Source organism: Lactuca sativa, chromosome 2, assembly GCF_002870075.4.
Source record: "Lactuca sativa cultivar Salinas chromosome 2, Lsat_Salinas_v11, whole genome shotgun sequence".
Classification (NCBI taxonomy): domain Eukaryota; kingdom Viridiplantae; phylum Streptophyta; class Magnoliopsida; order Asterales; family Asteraceae; genus Lactuca; species Lactuca sativa.
The window spans coordinates 139,393,016-139,414,575 of record NC_056624.2 but is presented as its reverse complement, the minus strand read 5'-3'; the positions used below and the strand labels follow the sequence as shown (position 1 = coordinate 139,414,575).

Genomic DNA, 21,560 nt, shown 5'->3' with positions numbered 1-21,560 from the left:
ATGATGTATAAGGTGTCTTAGTTCATGGATTTTTACTTAATGTTTCTTAAAATGTCGAGATGTGTTAAGATCTAAAACATTTTTACAAAATAAACTAAGAAATCACACAAGACATGCATATAACACATAGATCTACACATTTTACTTGTATTCTCCCCCAAAAAATCATATGAAAACCAAAAAGAAGGGCGTATGAACTCACCTTTGCTTTGATGTTTCGGTTTTGAAGAAGAGATGAAGAATATTTTTTTATCCTAGCAAGCTTTCTTGAGTGGATTTCGAACTTAAGAAGTTCTAGGAAGCAAAATCACAAAATAGATGTTGATATGGAGTGATTTAGCTAAAGAATGAAGCAATCCACTTAAGTGTACAAGATCTTACCAAGGATTGATGATATTAGTGAAGAATCTTCTTGGAACACATGCAAAAATCTCGAAAATTTTGATGGAAGGAGGAGTGTTCTTGAGAGATTTGAGAGTGTTTGAAAATGAAGTGTGTGTATGTGGGGGCTTATCTTCGGACGAGAGGAATAAAAAGGGGAAGACCCAAAGTGGAATAAAGTTGACACATTTACAAAACAACAATCGAAGAGGTCTCGCGACTCGAGTTCGATCGAAGTTTCGGACACACGCACGAACATTGACCTCAATGCGGACACGGATGAGATACCGGATGACTTGAACGACATTGAAGAGATCTCCCCACATCGGCGACCGATAGGCCGTGACAAAGAGAGGCGTGCTCAACGACACGTGGAGGAAGGCGAAAGTAGACGTAGAAAGCAAGCCGAAATGAAACAAAAATTTGACGATCTCAACGAAATCGCTCATAAAAGATATGAGTTGCAATGGGAGCATTTAGAGTTCCTTCGTTGTGAAGCCGATGAAGATCGCATTGCGAAGGATTTGACAATTCTTCAAATCAGCGAGGAGAATATGTCACCGAGACGGGTGGAGGTGCTTCGAAAAATGAAGGCGAAGATCGAGCGGAAATATTTAGACGAAGATTAGCGTATCGGTTTTATAATTTTAAATTTATTATGTTTTCAGTCAATGTTTTTTTTGTCGTTGTAATGTCGTTTTTATTTTTAAAATTGTATGTTTAATTAAGTATTTATTTTAATTATGTTTTATTTAACTTATATGTTTTTTAAAAAATATTATGACATATATTAAAAAAATAAAACAAAATAGAAAAATAGAAATTAAAAACATCAAAAAAATGATAGATGTTATCACATGTTATTTGGTGTTGCCGATTTCCATCTTAGGTGTTATAACACCAAAAGTATGACTATGATGATGAGATAGACACTTTGGTGTGATAACATGTTGCTCACACACAATAATCTTAACAAAAAGGTGTCGACAGAACTACTTAAAGGACCAACCACGAAGGATATTAAACCATATGACCAAACGAACATCAATTTTTAAAAAGTTGAACTCAAATGAAAAAATGGTGTAAACTATAAATACCCAAACTATAATTTATCTTCGTTTTATTAAAAGCATATTTTATTTTATATTGTAAACTATCATTATATTGTTGATTATAAACAAGAGACAAAACCGATATCGACCTGAGATTCTTGAATATCAAATCGGATGGAAGTCAATAATAAACACAAAATTAAACTAAATTACAAGTAAGGATATTAGTTTTCGATACTAATATCCATAGTTAACCCTAAATTTTATGATTCTAAAATACCCACATAAATTATTATGATTCAAGTCGAAAGTGTCCATATTTTACTCACCCTATATAAAAAAGAAAAAGATTGTATCAAGATATTGTTGTATTTGAATTTTTTTTCTCCCATTACATTTGGATACACTTTTCAGTTTTTGACATAATATTTGAATTTCAAAATACGTTTCTATTTTTCCTTTTTCAGCATATTTTATAAAGTATTTTATACAACTTATCCAATGACTGCTTCCCACGTGTCAGATACGGATTGCTCAAACTCAGTACACTAATACAGCACCCGATAATCAATCCCCACTCTATATCCACATCTAATGTTGCTATAAATATCCGTATTCATGGTATCTTGATCATCTTCCTTCGTCTCACTTTTTGCCTTTATCAATCCAAATTTCCTTATAGAAGGATAAAATTCATCCAATGGAAGATTACACTGAGCTAATTCCGGGTTTACCGGAAGAAATCGCACTCCAGTGCTTGACTCGGATGCATTACATCGTCCATGAGGTCGCCTCCCATGTCTGTCAACGGTGGCGACTCCTCCTCCGGTGCAGAGACTTTTATTACCACCGGAAACAATCTGGGTACACTCATAAAACGGCTTGTTTGGTTCAATCGCTTCACATTCCGGCCGATTCCAGTGGTGGTAACTCTAAGCCGGAGAATCAACCGAAATACGGGCTATCCGTTTTCGAACCGGATTCTGATATTTGGAGCCAGGTGGACCCGGTTCCGAAGTACCCTGACGGGTTGCCGTTGTTTTGTCAGGTGGCGAGTTCGGAGGGGAAGCTGGTGATGATGGGTGGGTGGAATCCGGGGAGTTGGGAGCCTCTACGTGATGTTTTCGTTTACGATTTCACAACTCGGAGGTGGACTCAGCGAGTCGATATGCCGTCGAATCGTTCGTTCTTCGCTGTCGGCGCCTTCGACGGGAAAATCTACGTCGCCGGTGGACACGACGAGAGCAAAAACGCGCTGAAAAGCGCGTGGGTGTACGATATCACCGCCGACGAGTGGACTGAGTTGGCCCCGATGAGTGAGGAGCGTGACGAGTGCGAAGGAGTGTTTGTCGGTTCGGAGTTTTGGGTCATTAGCGGGTACGACACCGAGAGCCAGGGTCTGTTCAAAAACACGGCGGAGGTTCTCGATATCACAACCGGAACATGGCGGCGCGTGGAGGAGGCTTGGGGAGTTAACAGGTGTCCGAGAGCTTGCGTGACTGTGGGGCAAAATGGGAATTTTGCTTGCTTGGCGGATACTGATCCCACTATTCAAGTCGGAGCATGTGGTGTTGACCTCGGTGATCGGACTTTGGTCACCGGATCGGCTTACCAGGGTGCACCGCAGACCTTTTTCCTAGCGGAGAAGAAGAACAACCAAGGGCATAATAGTAAATTGGTTAAATTGGATGCTCCGGATGAGTTTTCCGGGTTTGTGCAATCGGGATGCTTTGTCGAGATATAATATTTTTTAGGGTTTGTTTTTATTCCTTTAAAAGAAATTCCTTTTCTTATTTTTTTTGTTAAAAAAGGAATGTTATTCGATTGTATATAACGCGTATGCAAAAATCGGGTCAGCCCGATTTATTAATGCAATATTATATAAGCAAACTCTTCTATTACATCTACTATTATTGTTCTATATGAATGAACTTGTATGTAAAAATCTAAAATAGTGAAGTTGAATACAGAAAGCTATGTTTTTTATATACAAAAAAAATACATAGCTTTTATGAGTTATGACATTCATATTATATTTTTGTATTTGAGTATGTGAAATTCCTCAATGAAATCCAAACGATTATGATATGTTTTTTAAAGTAGTTTTATAATTCAAAATACCAAACTAATTTTAGCTGAATTTAAACTAGACCAATAATAGATACAAATAAAGTTCCAGGGATCATACCACACACAGTGTCTAGAAGGCTAAAAGAACAAACCAAAAATCACTGATTCCGACACAATCACTTTTTGATTTTATCGACGTTTTTTGCGCACCAACTATTTCATAACTCTACTTTTTAGACCTCTTTTTTCTATAACAGCGAATAAAGAATAAAACTATTAAGAAGAATGTTGCTTTCAAATTTTCTTATTTGACTCCAATACTATAACTTGTCCAATAGGATGCTTACAAATGATGCTTCTTCCATCCCAATAAAGTACATGTTTTTTTATCTATATTTATATTGCTGTTAGTAATAATTTATTTATACTAATGATATTGATTCAATACCCGTATTTATTGTATTTTAGTTTATATAAAATCAGTTTAACTATTTGTTTAGTATTATAACATTTGAATTATGTTATGGGTTCCAATTGGGTTTATTATATTTGAATTTGCATACCGTGTTCGTTAATTGTTATCATTGTTGTTTTTGCCGATATTTCCTGGTTCTATTGACATCAAAACTAACTACGATTTATGCACTTTGTTATAATCGATATAGTGGTTAAAAGATCCAGCTTCTTCAGTCGATTTTAAAAATAGGTTTTATAGCTGTAGAGATTAACTTATTAGTAAGATATTGTGTAAATTATTATAATTGCTTTCTTGATATGACTCTAGGTTTGGTTTAATATCGTAATATGTGGTCTATAGTTGCAGCTTTGGGTGTGCAGGCGGGGCGGTGCGGTTGCACGGAGCCTCCGGTTTTAGAAGACTTTTGAATTTTAGAACAAATCAATAGTTATGTTGATATTTTTATAAATATATTTTTATGTGATATCATTAAAGAAAATTAGCCGTATTGATTACTTATATACAGAACGTAACATTTGTTTGCAATTTTGAAATCATAGTAATTATGAAAAATAATCAAAGAAAATCAAAAAATCAAAATCTAATCATAAATTCTAAAATTTATCACCAATTTAAAGAAAATGTCTATACCCAAAGAAATACTCTCTGCGTTTCAAAATTATTGTCCACATTTGATTTTTTAAGTCTTTTATGTTCAACTTTGACCTTAAATAATTTATTTTTTGTTATGTAAATTTTTATGCAAGATATATGAATAGATTATTTTTTTAAATGTATCTTTATTGTTATAAGTTATATCAAAAATTATATAACACAAATAAAGTTATTTATAGTTGAAGTTGACATGAAAAGACTTCAAAAATCAGACGTGGACAATAGTTTTGGACGGAGGGAGTATATATATTTGTTTCTAATATAAATTCTAGCAAACAATTCTATATTTTATAAGTCGTTTTACACAAAAAAAAAAAATCTAATATAGAAAATCAAAATATAATCATAAGTTCTAAAAGACACTTTGACTAAATAGATTCTCACCTTAAAATTACAATGTGAGAACGTTTAATTGAAAGTGTCAAAACAATAGTGATTCAATCTCCTAAAAATTGTAGAAGCTTTTTATAAACTTTTTGATGAAGAGACATATATAAAGATCAAAAGTGAAGCAACTTGTTTAGCAGAGTATGAACTTTGCATAATTGACTTTATAATTGGTATGGCTATATGGTATCAGAGTATGAACTTTGCATAATTGACTTTATAATTAGTATGGTTATATGGTATCGTATATTGGCTAAAGTAAATAACCTAATACTTCAATCTGAGACTATATATTGATGAGACTATATGGTTATATGGTATCATACATTGGCTAAACTAAACATATGGTATGATATACCGGTGAACAACTTCAATGTGAGACTATGCGTATTGATGAGGTAATGAATAGTGTGGTAGCATTTATTGAGTTTTTTAAAGACCATTGAGTGAATGGGTATGAGAAGGCTTTGGATTGTGCAAGAGTTATAACTTCTGATTATGAATAGATCTCATGTTTGTCTAGAAAAATAATAACATAATTTTTTTTTAAAAAGACATTTTGACGAGGGTGACGTTTGATCATCGGAACCTGTACACCAACTTTCACCTCAAGATCCATTAATGATTCAATATTTTGTGTACATAGTTGATCAAACTATTGATTCATTATAGCGGAGGTTTAAACAATACAAACAATATGAAGACATTTTGGTTTGTTTTGCATCAAAAAAGTTGAAGTCAATGAATACTAGTGGGTTAAAGGAAAGGTGCAAAAATCTTAAAAGAGGTTGCAAAATGTTCATATGTCGGACATCGATGTTGATGATTTGTTCAACGAACTGGGTTACAATAACATTTACTAGTTGAACATAATACAACTAACGAAATACTAAATTTCTTAGAAACGATAAACATTTATCTAGTTTTTCGTCTAACATATAAAATATTATTGATTGTTCCATTACCGTTGCATCAATAGATAGAAGCTTTTCAAGACAAAAGCTTCTAAAATCTTATTTGCGCTTGACCATGTCTCAAAAGACATTAAACGCTTTGGCTTTAAGTTCAATTGAGAACGGATTTTTTTGATAATTGTAATGTCTGGTTTCCAGTGTGTCCCTAGCTATCAATTATTAGAATTTTTAGTTAAGGAAAAACAATGAAAACCCTCTAGGCGCAACGCGTGAGATGTGTGTCGTAGCGTATGGGGCGTGTAGCTGACACGATGCATCTCTAATCGGGTTCGACGCATCGTAACTGATGGACCTAACCCTAGTTTCTCGGGATTTGGATTGTATTTAAGGGCACTGACTTCTAGGGTTTCTCATATATGCAACCTCCACCTCCAGAAACCCTTGAGAGCGTCTTACTCTTCCATATTTGAGTGTTCTTGATCTTGGAAGCTTTATGATTGATTGTTTTAGAAGAAGAAGAAGTGAATTCTTGATGCAAAGAAACAATCCCTAGTGATGACCCAATCATCTAAGTGCAATCTGGACTTTTCTAAGTGCCAAAGTTCCAACCTGTATCATGTTTGATGCATAGAACTAAGTGCTAGATGAGTTTTGGTCAATTTTACTCATTTTGGATCCCTTTGATGTGCTATACTTGGAGTTTGGAAAAATCCAAAGCTTTGGACTTGTATTTTCATCAAATCATGACTTTTAATTGAGTGTAGAGTGCATGTATGAGCTCTCTTTGATCCATGAAAGAAGAACTTGTCATTTTGAGCACTTATAAGATCTAGGGTTTTGTTTTTAGGTTGTATTTGGCATGCGCATGGATAAAGTTGGAAACTTTATCCATTAAGACAGTAATTATACCTAATTTGGAAGTATTAGCTTTTATCTTTGCAGATTCAGAGGTTTAGAAAGTATATGAAGTTGTGTGGTGCATAGTTCTATGTTGCAACACATCTCTCGTGTCCAAGTCATGATTGTTTTGTCTCCGATCTTGCGCGACACGTTTAGCCGTTGACTGGCTATTAACCGTTGACTTTTTAACCAGCTTGACTTTTAGTCAAACTTGGATGGATTTAAGTATCAGATTGAGGTTTGACTGTAACATCCCAAAAATCAAGACCAAAAATATCTTTTAAAAACTTTACTATTCCATAGCATTAAGTCATTCAATCATACAAAAAGGGGCTATATGACAAATCAGAGTATTTTTCCGAAACACTTATTCATTTTATTAGAGTAAACATCACAGGCTAAACTTCTTGGTGTTTGCCATGCGATCATCCCGAGCTCTTCATTCTGCTATCGGAAATACCTGAAACCAAAACTAAAAACCGTAAGCACGAAGCTTAGTGAGTTCCCCAACCTACCACATACCATGCATATCTACTGATCCAAACATGCTATATACAACTATGAGCACATAATCACAAAGTGGGCCCCCGCCCGCTGCATTGGAAAGCCTGTCCGTCATTAGGCCCCACCTGGCATCAGGTCCCACCTGGCGTCGAGCCCCGCCCGGTATACAGATCTGTTTCCCTTAGGCCCCATATGACTCTGGACCTCGCCCTCCATACACATACATACGATTAAATAACATACTAAAACATACATAAACATTCCCTAACCATACCCTGCTCTCAGGCCTTGCCTAACTTGGGCCCCGCCCTGGTCTGCTACTGAAGTAGTGGAGCCCCTTTCACACTCCTACTAGTAGTGAGATACGAGCCCTCGCCCACACTCACATCCTTCCTATCACGAGCATCGCCCATGCTCTGCTAATATCGAGATATGGAACCCCATCCATACTCAACTAGTGATAAGATACGGGACCTCGCCCACACTCACCTCCCTACCAGGCACATACAAGTGTCACAAAGACAACAAGTATAATCTAACGCACTACATAAGAATCTTCCTCGGGAATACCCCGACATTGGACCCTCGGCCCGGAAACATACTATTATCTAACGTACTTTAGGCTTACCATGACATCGGACCCTCGGTCCGGATCCTATCATACCAACACATGCAAGAATCACAAAGACCTCTAGCATCCTAACATTTCTCGGGCATCACCCAACATCAGGTCATAACCCGGAACATATACCAATAAGTGCCTAGGGCTAACCCCCGGGTCTTCCTTCTATACATAAGCGTAAACATGAGCATGAACATAATGGGTCGGCATTGTGGCCGTAGACCCATTCACACGAAGGGAAACTCACCTGCACTGTTGAACCCTGCTGATAACCCTCTGGTTGCTACCCGACAACTCCCTGAACCGCTGCTCCTCTAGCTCCCCGAGCTACTAATTCCAATAACAACACTTAGCCTAACTGTCCTCAAGGAGCCAACTAAGTCAACTCTGGTCAAGGTCCTTCTCAAGGTCAAAGTTAACGGTCAGAGTCAACTTCCAGTTGACTCAACTCGCCAAGTTGTTCTACCAACTCATCGAGTCCATGCTCCTCAAATCCCAAAACAAACTCGACTCTACTCATCGAGTCTAGCAACAACTTGATGGGTTCTCCTTCAACTAACATTCGGGACCATCTTCAACCGACTCGCCGAGTTGTAGAACAACTCGTCGAGTCCATCTTCATAAGATAAGGAGATTGCCTTGGACTTGTCGAGTTCCTCCTTGAACTCGTCGAGTACCATGATCTTCATGCCCATTATGGACACAGACTGGCTGAGTCCTTCTCTAACCCCACTCACTGATCCGACTCATAAACAGAAGGGCTTGAGGTTGCAGCCCGACTCGTCAAGTCCATGAACTGACTCGCCGATTCCACCTTGTGACATCTCTATTTTGTCGATTACAGTCCATCCCAACACCTCCAACTCATAGATCTAGACTCCTTATGCTAGCATTGCACGTAAAGTTGCTAGCTTTACGTGCATGCAAGGTGTTATGGGGATAAAACACTTAATCCAAGCTTCAAAGAAAACCTAGGTCATGAAATGGGATCTAAGTTGGATAAAGCCAGCAACTCTGAGCTCCTAAAGCTCAAGAGTGTCCAGATCTATTGTCCAAATCCATCCTCAAGAGTTTAATACTCAGATTAACCTTGGAAATGATCCAAATGTGACCAAAGCAAACTAGAAAGGGGATCTATCAATTGAAAGCTCAAGGTCCAGACTTTTACCATCTAACAGTTTCCAAAACGATATGAAGGATGGATCTACACTTCCTTCCTTACTCCTTTCTTCCAAACCTTTAAAATCCACTCCAATAGACTTCAATCTTCACCAAAAGCTCCAAAAATGAAGTTGGGTGGCTAGGGTTTTGGGATTCTGGACGAGAGAGGTTGTAATGAACCCTGGGGAAGAGAATAAGATGCTTAAATAGGGTACAAAGTCCCGGAATTAGGGATTTCCCAACCCAGACCAGACTCGCCGAGTCGGTCACTTAATCCGCGACACGGAGTCTGCTTCGACTCTCCGAGTCATTCCTTGGACTCGACAAGTTGACCCCCTTTTGACTTAGGGTTTTCCTTTCCTTTCTTGGCCTTTCTGATTCTGGGTATTACAACTCTCCCCCACTTAAACTAGACTTCGTCCTCGAAGTCCGCCACGGTCAACTATCTTGCAATCCGCTTACAGCTTTACGCACTTCACCCAATTGGTCCATTCCTGGATACATCATCCTCGGGATAATTTGACCATTACTACCGTCGAGTACAACCCTTTATCCAACTGTAGACTTACCGGTACTCCCAATGCACTTACACAGATACACAAGGGGTTTCCCCCTTTTTCCTTACACTGCCACTGGCCTTTCCAAGGCAACTTCCTATAAGCACGATCTTTCCGATCTCCATCAAGAACAAATCTCCTGCTGAAACCGCAATCCCGGCCGCTCACAGTGCCGACCATCATACCCGCACTCACGAAATATCCCCTCATACGATGCTCCAATAATGAAAACTCCACCTAGCGTGTGAATTCCGACCATCCTCCGAGACTACCTGATTTCCGCAGTGGGCAACTTAGCATTACTCGATCAGCTCACTGCCTTCTACACCAAACACCTTATCCTCATTTCTTCCTAAAGTCCTGTCGACTCCTATCCGCCTTCCGGATGAACCGATACCACCCAGGTCCCAACCGATCCACTGTTACCTGAAATACCGGTCCCCCATTGGTTACCATATGTGAGAAGATTCCCTCAGTCGCTCCCAGTGACTCATGAAGATACTGCGACTACCTGAACTACTCTACCAACCCAGCCACTCTGGCTCTAGAAGATCTAGGATCCCCAATCCCCTACCTTACCCTAAGGTCTCTATCGGGTCCCACCTGTTGCTAAAAGAACACGGGCCTCGCCTACGAGTCCCACCCATCTATACTTCGGAGCGGCCTCTCCCACAGGTCTCACCTATCCAGGGCTATGCAGACCCACTCCTCTTCTGATCTCAACTAGCTAAACTTTCTTGATTCTTATCATGCGAACTCGGAGATACTGCCCCCGCCAACACTCCGCTAGCTAAGCTGCTAATGAATGCTATGGCTTACCCGCAGTCTTACATAACTTCTCTCACTGACTCGCTGCTGGGGAATGTTGCGACTACCTCGCAGTCTTATATCCCGACTAAACTCGCACCTGCCGAAGGTTCTCTGACCTGGTTTCACCGAACCAGTCATCAACTACTCGCGAAGACGTGAATTCAAGGTTGGGAAGTTTTCCCCCAACTTCCAACCTAACTGCTCCTCAAACCAAACAGCCACTTAAGCTGCTTCCTACATCACCAAAACTGCGAAATCGCCTCAGTCTTGCACTTGCTTCTGTTTCTGGCCCTTAACTAGTGGCTCTCCCCCACTTCGATTAGTCTAGCTTCTCACAGCTTACAGCTTGAGAGAATTACCAATTCTCCCTACCATCCTCTGGCCACTTCTGTTGAAAACCCGAGCTCACCACAGCTAGGCATCTAACCGATCTATCCCCTAACGACACCTTCCCGAACTAGCGAGACACCATCGAGCCCCACACATGCATGCTACAGTTACTGCATCCAAAGTAACCTACTCTAAAGGAGGCGACCTCCTACTATTATTCTAAAATCCAAGGTATGCAGATGGCATATAACTCAATCACAAGTAGGCCATAAAATTCTGAATCATCATTATCAATACCGATGCAGAACCATAACAATAAGATCGTAACATAAGTTGATAGGGAAAATGAAAGAAGATATGTACCTAACACATCGGGTTGCTCACACCTCATCTGAAACCAAGTTATACGCCCTGCTCCTCACTGCAGGCGCCTCCGCCCGGCTTTGAGGGTCGTCGGTGATCCTCAAGGTTGCAGGGGCAGGTGCTATCACCTGTCCTGCTGAATGCAAACTCGGACAGTGGGCCTTCTTGTGGCCCCTCTGACTACAATGGAAACATACCAGGTCCGATCCCTGGGTTGTGGTAGCAGTACAATCTCTGCTGAAATGATCACTCTAGCCGCACTTGAAGCAGCCATAATCACTACCACTACCGCTCCTACACGCACCCTCGTACGTCCTGCCACACTTCCTGCACTGGTTGCGGCTCTGATAATCCCTCGATATCGAATATGACCCCTTGGGCCTTTTGCCTGAACCTGTGGCTACCTGAATCTCATCCGACTTCCTCTTCCTGATCTGCTCTAGATCAATCTCTCTCTCCCGGGCATGAGCAATCATGTCCTCCAGTGTATTGCAGCTGGACCTGCTCACAAACTCCCTGATGTCAGCTCTCAACATCTCGTGGTACCGAGCCTTCTTCATCTCCTCGTCCGCCACATACTACAGAACCAAAAGGGCTCTCTCCCTGAACTTAGCGGTGATCTATGCCACTATCTCTTTAGTCTGTCTCAGATCTTGAAACTCTCGGGCTAACTGCTGCACCTCAATCACCGGTGCAAACTCGGCCTTGAACCTGGACGAGAAGTCGCTCCATGTCATCGCGTCCAACATGGCATCATCCCCGATAGCATGACCAACCTCCTCCCACCAATCCCGTGCTCTGTCCTTCAGAAGACAGGAGGCGAGTCGAACCTTATCCCCCTCGGGACACCTGCTGGAATAAAAAGTGTTGGCAACATCAGCCAACCATCTGCCACTAGCAATGGGGTCCCTAGCCCCATGATATTTTGGAGCTCCACAAGATCTGAACTCCCGGAATGTCAAAGTACGCACTCCCAACAAGGTTGTCATCTCTGTGCGGAAGGCTCCAAGCCTCTCATCCAAAATCTCCAGGATGCCCTCCTTGATCATGCCAAAGATCACAGGAGTTTGGTCTAAAATACTGCATGTAACCTCCGCTGATACAAACTCCCTCATCAACTCCTCGAGCTGCTCAGTCCCTGAACCCGAGCCTGATCCCTCTCTGACACCTGACCCATCCACTGGTCCATCTTGCAATGCCGCCATACTGAAAGCATGCCATAACAATCATCAAAATACGTATCACTGCCGAGGGGTCACACACACACTACAAGCTCCCTGGTTTTATCTCGGCCCCTCTTGAATTGAATACGGATCCTCTGCTTTCAGTAGTACGGGCCCATACTACCTTCCACATCTATCTGTACTTTCCTCAAGAGTTTCCTCGACTCCACCAAGTCCCTTACTACTACTACCGCTCCTAGCATTGAACTCGTCCTAGGCTTGCCCTAGGGTATCCTCCACTCGCTCCATCCTCAGCTACTGAAGGCATCGTCACAATGCTAGTTAGCCACTACCTGAATACCATCACATGTGACAAGGCTCAGATAATCTTTCAAGTAAAGGACTCGTCTTTACTCGTCCCTATAACGGTTGGACTCAGACAAGAGCTGTGCAATAGGGCCAAATCCAACATTCCAAGATTATTCAGCCCTGGTCACATGTGACTTAACGCATTCACCTAATGGCTGCCTCCTATCACTCAGAGTCCCACAAAGCACAAATCAAGTAGCATTCAAACAAAAGGGAAATCCTACCAGAACATAATCAAGCAGTTCTATCCACACAATAAGAATTTGCACTAGCATGCGATATAAGCTCATGTAATCAGGCATAACCTAAACAGGCTATCCTACCACTGTCTAACCAATACTAGCATATAGCTCAATAAGCACATATAACAGGCACATAAGGCATCCTCCCAGATCCTTAGCTCTAAATCTAGCATGTTGGTCACATAATCATAACATAACATATACTTGTACGGGTAATTTCGGAGAACTTACTTGAGCTCGGTTGATTGCATGTACCACACCCTTTTCTCTTTTCAAAGTTCTTACTTCCTTTTTGAAATCCTTTTTCCTTTTTAAAGTTCTTTTTATTAAAACAATTTTTCCTTTGAAAATTTTCCTTACCCAGCCCTCAATTTGAGCTCAGTCACACCCAAGAGTGTGCCTGAATCCCTCAAACCAAGACTCTGATACCAACTTGTAACATCCCAAAAATCAAGACCAAAAATTTCTTTTAAAAACTTTACTATTACATAACATTAAGTCATTCAATCATACAAAAAGGGGCTATATGACAAATCAGAGTATCTTTTCTGAAACACTTATTCATTTTATCAGAGTAAACATCCTAGGCTAAACTTCTTGGTGTGTTCCATGCGATCATCCCGATCTCTTCATTCCGCTATCGGAAAAACCTGAAACCAAAACTAAAAACCGTAAGCACGAAGCTTAGTGAGTTCCCTAACCGACCACATACCATACATATCTACTGATCCAAACATGCCATATACAATTGTGAGAACATAATCACAAAGTGGGCCCCCGCTCGCTGCATTGGGCCTCGCCCGCCATCAAACCCTATCCGTCATCAGGCCCCACCTGGCATCGAGCCCCGCCCGGTATACAGATTTGTTTCCCTTAGGCCCCGCTTGACTCTGGGCCTCACCCGCCATACACATACATACGATTAAATAACATACTAAAACATACATAAACATTCCCTAACCATACCCTGCTCTCAGGCCTCGCCTAACTTGGGCCCCACCCTGGTCTGCTACTGAAGTAGTGGATCCCCGTCCACACTCCTACTAGTAGTGAGATACGGACCCTCGCCCACACTCACATCCTTCCTATCACGGGCCTTGCCCCTGCTCTGCTAACATCGATATATGGAACCCCATCTATACTCAACTAGTGATGAGATATGGGACCTCACCCACACTCACCTCCCTCCAGGTACATACAAGTGTCACAAAGACAACAAGTATAATATAACGCACTACATAAGAATCATCCTCGGGAATACCCTGACATTGGACCCTCGGCCCGGAAACATACTATTATCTATCGTACTTTAGGCTTACCCCGACATTGGACCCTTGGTCCGGATCCTATCATACCGGCACATGCAAGAATCACAAAGACCTCTAGCATCCTAACATTTCTCGGGCATTTCCCGCCATCAGGTCGTAACCCGAAACATATACCAATTAGTGCCTAGGGCTAACCCCTAGGTCTTCCTTCTATACATAAGCATAAACATGAGCATGAACATAATGGTCCGGCATTATGGCCATAGACCCATTCACACGAAGGGAAACTCACCTGCAATGCTGAACCCTGGTGATAACCCTCTGGCTGCTATCCGATAACTCCTCGAACTGCTGCTCCTCTAGCTCCCCGAGCTACTAATTCCAATAACAACACTTAGCCTAACTGTCCTCAAGGAGCTAACCAAGTCAACTCTGGTCAAGGTCCTTCTCGAGGTCAAAGTCAACGGTCAAAGTCAACTTCCAGTTGACTCAACTCGCCGAGTTATTCTACCAACTCGTCGAGTCCATGCTCCTCAAATCCCAAAACAACCTCGACTCTACTCATCGAGTCTAGCAATAAATCGACAGTTTCTCCTTCAACTAATATTCGGGACCATCTTCAACCGACTCGTCGAGTTGTAGAACAACTCGTCGAGTCCATTTTCATAAGCTAAGGAGATTGCCTTGGACTCGTCGAGTTCCTCCTTGAACTCGTCGAGTACCATGTAAACTAGTGTTTACTCTGTTGTGGCAACTGTTTTGAGGTATAAAGTCGATACCTTGGCCTCTTATTGCTTAGATCTACCTCTATAAAAAGTTATTGTTATTCTTGATCCATATTGGAGTCATTCTTGGAATGATGCATTGTTTGAAGTTACCACTTCAGATCTAGATGTTTTGTGGCTCTTTAAGCCTAAAGTTCCAAGCTTTATCAAGTACTGGCCCTCCTTCATGCCCTAAATCCCTTGATAAGCCTTATTTGAGTGTTTTATCCCCTTTGATGACATGCATGGACGTAAAGTTAGCAACTTTACGTGGTAACTCAGGCCTAGGGGACCAAATCTATAGTTTGGGGCTTTGGTTTCTCTTGGGAGTGTCTGATCGTATTTAGGCAAGGAAAAACTCGATGAGTTGCTTTGCCAACTCGACAAGATGATTAGGGTTTTCCCGCTTTCTAGATGCTGAAGAACTCGAAGAGTTACTTTGGTAACTCGGCGAGTTGCCTCGAGCTTTTCACGATTCTCTAAACACTAAAGGGACTCGACGAGTTGCTAGATGCACTCGACGAGTTGGGTCAACATGGATTGTTGACTTTGACCATGGCTGACCAAGTTTGGCTTTAAGGGTATTTTGGTAATTCGAGATTTTAATGAAGTGAATCACACGGTGGTTATAGGAAGTCAAGATCGGAGCTGAGAGTTGGGGTTTGATCTTGTTGATTCAGGACTACTTGTGATGTGAGTTTTCCTCACTATACTCAAGGCTCAAATGCACCAAGGTCGGCCCTTTGGATTGTTATCCTGCTTTATTACCGTTGTGATATGTTAGATCGGTATCCTGGTAGATAGGATGTTTCTATGTGGTTATGATTTGTTAGATTGGTATCTTGGTAGATATGATGTTGTTATGCTTAGTGATCTATAGATCGTTTTGACTATCTATAGACTGTTATGTGATTATCTGATTTATGTACATATGTTTGATTGGTGGTTGAGGCTTTTCTGCTTTGTGCATGAGCCAACAAACCGAGGCATTCCAACCCGATGGTTTTGGGCCGAGAGTGTTCCATCCTGAGGATGATTGGACTCATAGTATGTAGGCATTCCAACCCGGTGGTTGTGAGCCGAGAGTATTCCATCCCAAGGATGATTGGACTCATAGAGTGTGGGCATTTGTAACGCCCGCAGATCCACGATAGTCAATTTAGAGGCAATAATTGTCGAAAATGACTTTTCGGCAAAAGATTACTTATAATAAATAGTCTTAACCAAGTTGTAGAATATGTCTCAAGGTTTCTGATACATATAAATAACACCGAAATCCGAGTTACAACGAAGAAGTTATGGCCCATCGAAGTTTTACGGCAAAACCGGCACGACACCGGGAAGCGTAAATAGTAAATTTACGATGGAGCGACTTTTAGCCTTAGCAATCTAAATGAAATTTGTAGTATATGTTAAACCGAGAACATACAAAAAAAGAACGCTCAAATCTAACTTCGTATGAGGAAGTTATGAATTTTCTAAGATTTGGCTTAGCAGTGCACGGCCCGAAACTCGATTTTTAGTTCGAGCGGTTTTTGGCTTATGCGACCTAAATGAGAGTTGAAGATCTCATTAATAGGAACTCAACGGTAAAAAGATAGACGAAAACGGAGTCCATATGAAGGAGTTACGAATTCTCCGCGGTCATTTAACAGTCTAAACGCCTCCTACTGTTAAATTTGAGATCGGTCAAGAATTAGCCGACAGAGTCTAAATGAAAGTTGTAGATCTTGATTTTTCCTACACGTTGAAAACAGAGCTCGTATGCGAGAGTTATGATTTTTCTAAGTTTGAAGACTGATACGCAATAGGGGGTGACGTGGCACCACCAGAATTGGACACGTGGCACCACCAAAAGGCTACCACATGCCCCAACTCGGCGAGTAGGTCCTCCTACTCGGCGAGTCCATCAGGAATTTAGCCTATAAATAGAGATGTCGGGATCCTCCATTTCCCACACCTTTCCCCAGTTCTTTCTCTCTCTAAACTCTCTCTCTCTCTCTAAGCCTCCCTAACCCCCCAATGCCTAGGGTAACTCCCTATCACGAGGCGGAAGCCCCGAAGCGCCCGACGGCTTCGAGAAAAGAGCCTTTCGGCTCGGGAACGCTGCTCCAGCGAAGCCCGGTTTTTGCGAAAAACACGCTGTAAGTGAGCTACGCCTACACTATTTTTAATATAGCTTCTAATTAATTATAGTAACATTATTAGGACCTTAAAATAATTATTTGGGCTATTATTATGAGTTATATTGAGTGTTATTTAACGCTTATATAATAATAATAATAGCTAGACTATTAATTAGTCGCGGTTAACGTCAGACTAAACCCTAGTCATATTGATACTAGGTTTTGTCGAGGAAATTGTTTTAAGAGTAACGAAGTGTTGTCCGAGTGCCGAGTCACCACCTATTATGTGAGTGCATGGTCCCTTTCATCTTACACATAGATATGAAGTATTTAATATATATTGTCTGTTGTGAGTGCATGGTCCCTTTCATCTTGCACATATATATGAAGTATTTAATATATATTACGTGTTGTGAGTGCATGGTCCCTTTCATCTTACACATAGATATGAAGTATTTAATATATATTACGTGTTGTGAGTGCATGGTCCCTTTCATCTTACACATAGATATGAAGTATTTAATATATATTACGTGTTGTGAGTGCATGGTCCCTTTCATCTTACACATATATATGAAGTATTTAATATATATTACGTGTTGTGAGTGCATAGTCCCTTTCATCTTACACATAGATATGAAATATTTTAATATAAATTACATGCTATGTGTGCATATTGTCTGAATACTTGCTGTCTATGCTGATGAAAGATTTCTATACATGTTTTAAATGATGTAAGCTGTATAAAGTATTTTATATCTACAAAATATGTTGGGTAAAACATGGGTAGATGAATGATGAGGGACAAAAGCTGAAATAGAGGAAGATTAGTAGTATGGACATAGCGCCGTATAGGTATACATTGGCAGCAGTGGACCCAGTACCCTATAGATGAGCACTGACAGTTGCGCCACAACCCGTAGATGATTTAGCTCTACGGTAAACGTCCTAGTAGCTGCGCTCTAAGGACAGTATCGGTAGCTACGCCTAATAGGGAGCCCTATGACCATGACAGTAGCGTTTAAAGGTCAATACCGACAGAAGCGCCTCATAGAAAATGTCCCAATTCTGGCAGATGCGCCTAAGTGATAATATTAGCAGCTGCGCTTGACCAATGTGTCACTGGCAACAATGGACTTCATGTTGTTTCCTTAGGATGATCCTTAGGAATGAATGAATGAGAAATAGTTGATTCTTAGGGTAGATCCTTAAGAATAAAGAAGATAATGGGGATGGGTAATTGGGTTGATTTTTTGATTGTTTAAACATAATAATTATATTATTGTGGGTTGAAAACCTTATGTACTCACCAGGTTTCCCAACCTGACCCACTCAGTTTATTTATATCACAGGTGTTGATATGAAGTCACATTACACTGAGAGATTTAAAAGAGATGTAGAACACTAGTGTAAATGAATGTAAGTTCTGTTTATGCTTATGTTTCTGTATTGACGATGACATCCCAAATGTTTTAAAAATGAATAAAAATATATTTCTTTAGAAATGCTTTGATAACGCGATTATCATGTTTTTCTGGGAACAAATTGCACAACATTTTTATTAAAAGAGATAATCTGATTTTTATAGAGCATAAATAAAATCGGTATTTTATGGCCGTAAAAATGGGGATGTCACAACATTCCAACCCAATGGTTGAGGGACGAGGGCATACCATCCCGAGGATGATTGGACCCATAGTATGTTGGCATTCCAACCTGATGGTTGAGGGCCTGGGGAATTCCAACCCGATGGTTGATTGGGCCCATAGTATATTGTTATTATATGTGTGCTATTGATGTGCGGTTTTTTGGGGGAACTCACTAAGCTTCGTGATTAAAATTGTGGATTTTGTTTTAGGTACTTCGAATGATCGCGGGAAGGTGAAGGCTTGATCGTGCACCTCCTCGTTTTTCATGTTGTGATCTCTGGGAAAAACTCTGATATTGGATTATTTTGAAAACAATTTGTAAACAATGGATGGTTTTGGAATGTTTAAAAAGTTTAAATTTTTCATGAATTTTATGGATGTTACATATTGCATGTTAGTTGTTTCGTCTGAGGAGTCAGTCGTTGAGTTCCTACTTGTTGGATTCATGTGATTTTGCTCACTATACTTTATATGACATTATATGTTTAGTGTGGCAGGTTGGATAGGTTCTTCTAGGGTATGACTGTAACGATCTGGATTTTTTCTACTCGTACATCTAAGGAAGTTATCAGAGTTTTTCTAACAACGTGGAATTCTACTAATATTTAAAACACTTTAAATCTCAGGTTTAATCATGGGTTTACAGTAAAATCTTGCATAGAAATTGAAACAATAAGGAAATGAAATTTATTTTAGGTCCTTGTGCTCATGTCTTCAATCACATACAACAACTGTTACCTGAACCTACAAAACATGAAACATATCTACTACATCAGACCACAGGTCTGGTGAGTTATATTCTAATATGTTTTCATGTTCAACTACTCTTTCTTTCTTTTCTCTTCTTTCTCTTACTCTACAATCTAATCTATTTCTTTCATAGCATACATTGCTATTCTTTCTCATCTCCTCACATCTATTTATTCTACTCTTTTCTCTTTACTTATTCTCACTTCTCATCTTATCTACGATGTTCTCTTTTCTCATCTCATCCATATCTTTTCTTCTATCTCTTCTCATGCCTTAGCATTCTATTCTTTTGTTCTTATACTTTATCTTCTACTCTTCCTCTCTAATATCACACACTACTATTCTTCTTATTCATCTATCTCTAATATCTTTCTTATTTTCTTCCCAGGCTCATCTCATACTCTACACATATTTTATCTCTGCCTCTACCTCTATCTCTTCTCTACTATTCTCTTCATCTTTTTATCCATCTTCATACTCTATCTCATCTCATCTTTTTTTTCTCTTCTCGATACTCTATGCAAGCTCTTCTCTATCTCTTACTATGTTCTTCTCATATCTCTAACTCTTAGCATGCATTCTCATACTATTCTTGCTTCATCACATATTTCTCATCTTGATCCCTCATGGATCCATTGACATTCTTTTTCTTTACTTGGGTCCCTCGTGGATCCCTTACTCTTAATCTCTCATGGATTATCTATAATTTCTTAAAAAGAACTATCTAATCTTGTTCCTCTCAAAGAACCGTTTATCTATTCTTTTCTAATCATATAATTTGTCATTCCCGTAGGGATTATCTATCTACATCCCCAAAGGGATCATCATCTCTTTCCCTACAGGGACATAATCTCATTGCCAAAGGAATCCTACTCTTATTCCTGTAGGAATCATACTCTTTATTCCCAAAGGAATCATACTCTTATTCTCATAGGAATTATACTCTTATTCCCTTTGGAATCATACTTTTTATTCTTGAAGGAATCTCTACCTCGTTCTCGAAGGAATCATTCTTCTAAACATCTTTATCTCTATTATGTAACTCATCACATAATACTTGTCACATGGAAATTCTATCACTTTATCTCATCAAGAGATCTTTTAATACACATCTAGTACTTATCTCATTAAGTATTTAATCTTTATCTATGTATATTAACATATAGGTATTCTACACAATACCATTAATCTCTAGACATACATACATACATACACTTATGATTATATTACATATAATCATACTCTATCTCTATCTACCATCTCTTAGGTATCAATAGATACTTTTTCATTATTTACTCATACATAGGATTATACTACATATACTCACATTCGTTCTTTATCTATTATTATAGGTATTACTCATAATACCCTTGTTCTTTCCTTGTACATCTCTACATACTTTGGTTATACATACATGCTCAGCTACATGATCTTAATTGTATAACCACAAACACATAATTTTACATAGAATTATAGTACATATAATCCTATTTCTCTTTATCAGACTCAAAAACATAACTCTTACACACAAACATACATATATGTATATAAATAAATATATGACATCATCTAAAGAGAGTATGAGATTAATAACTCACCTTGTTAGTTTGTGAAGACTAACTACCCATTTTGGATCCTTTATTAAATTAATGCATATTGATCCATCTTATTTGCTATTAGGCTTATTCATACACATCTACAAGTTTCTTAATACTTGTCTTAGCCTATTTAGAGCTTAATGACTCTTATAATCAAAATGACCACTTAACAGATCATAGTTATATTTTCTCAATTTCTATCTCTTCATTTTCTCCAACAAAAAAATTAAGCATCCCGTACTACTTAATTCATTATAATATAATATAATGCATCAATTCATATAACCACTAGTTACGTTTTCAAACCCTAACTCTCATTGGATTGATTCCACAATAGAAATCATGTTCTAAGATTGATTAAAGCATATAAACACTCTCATTAACATCATAATCAAGCTTTAGGTCGATCAATTCAACCAATCTACACAAACTAACAATTTCACCAAAA

General features: G+C 39.6%; 1 protein-coding gene across 1 annotated transcript; it reads left to right on the top strand.

The window, feature by feature from the left end:
• The first annotated feature begins 2,039 nt into the window (after positions 1–2,039).
• On the top strand, positions 2,040–3,340 carry LOC111917525 (F-box/kelch-repeat protein At1g15670). Its single transcript, XM_023913206.3, has one exon. The coding sequence runs from the start codon at positions 2,134–2,136 to the stop codon at positions 3,175–3,177; it is 1,044 nt and encodes a 347-aa protein (XP_023768974.1). The 5' UTR covers positions 2,040–2,133; the 3' UTR covers positions 3,178–3,340.
• The last annotated feature ends 18,220 nt before the right edge of the window (positions 3,341–21,560 follow it).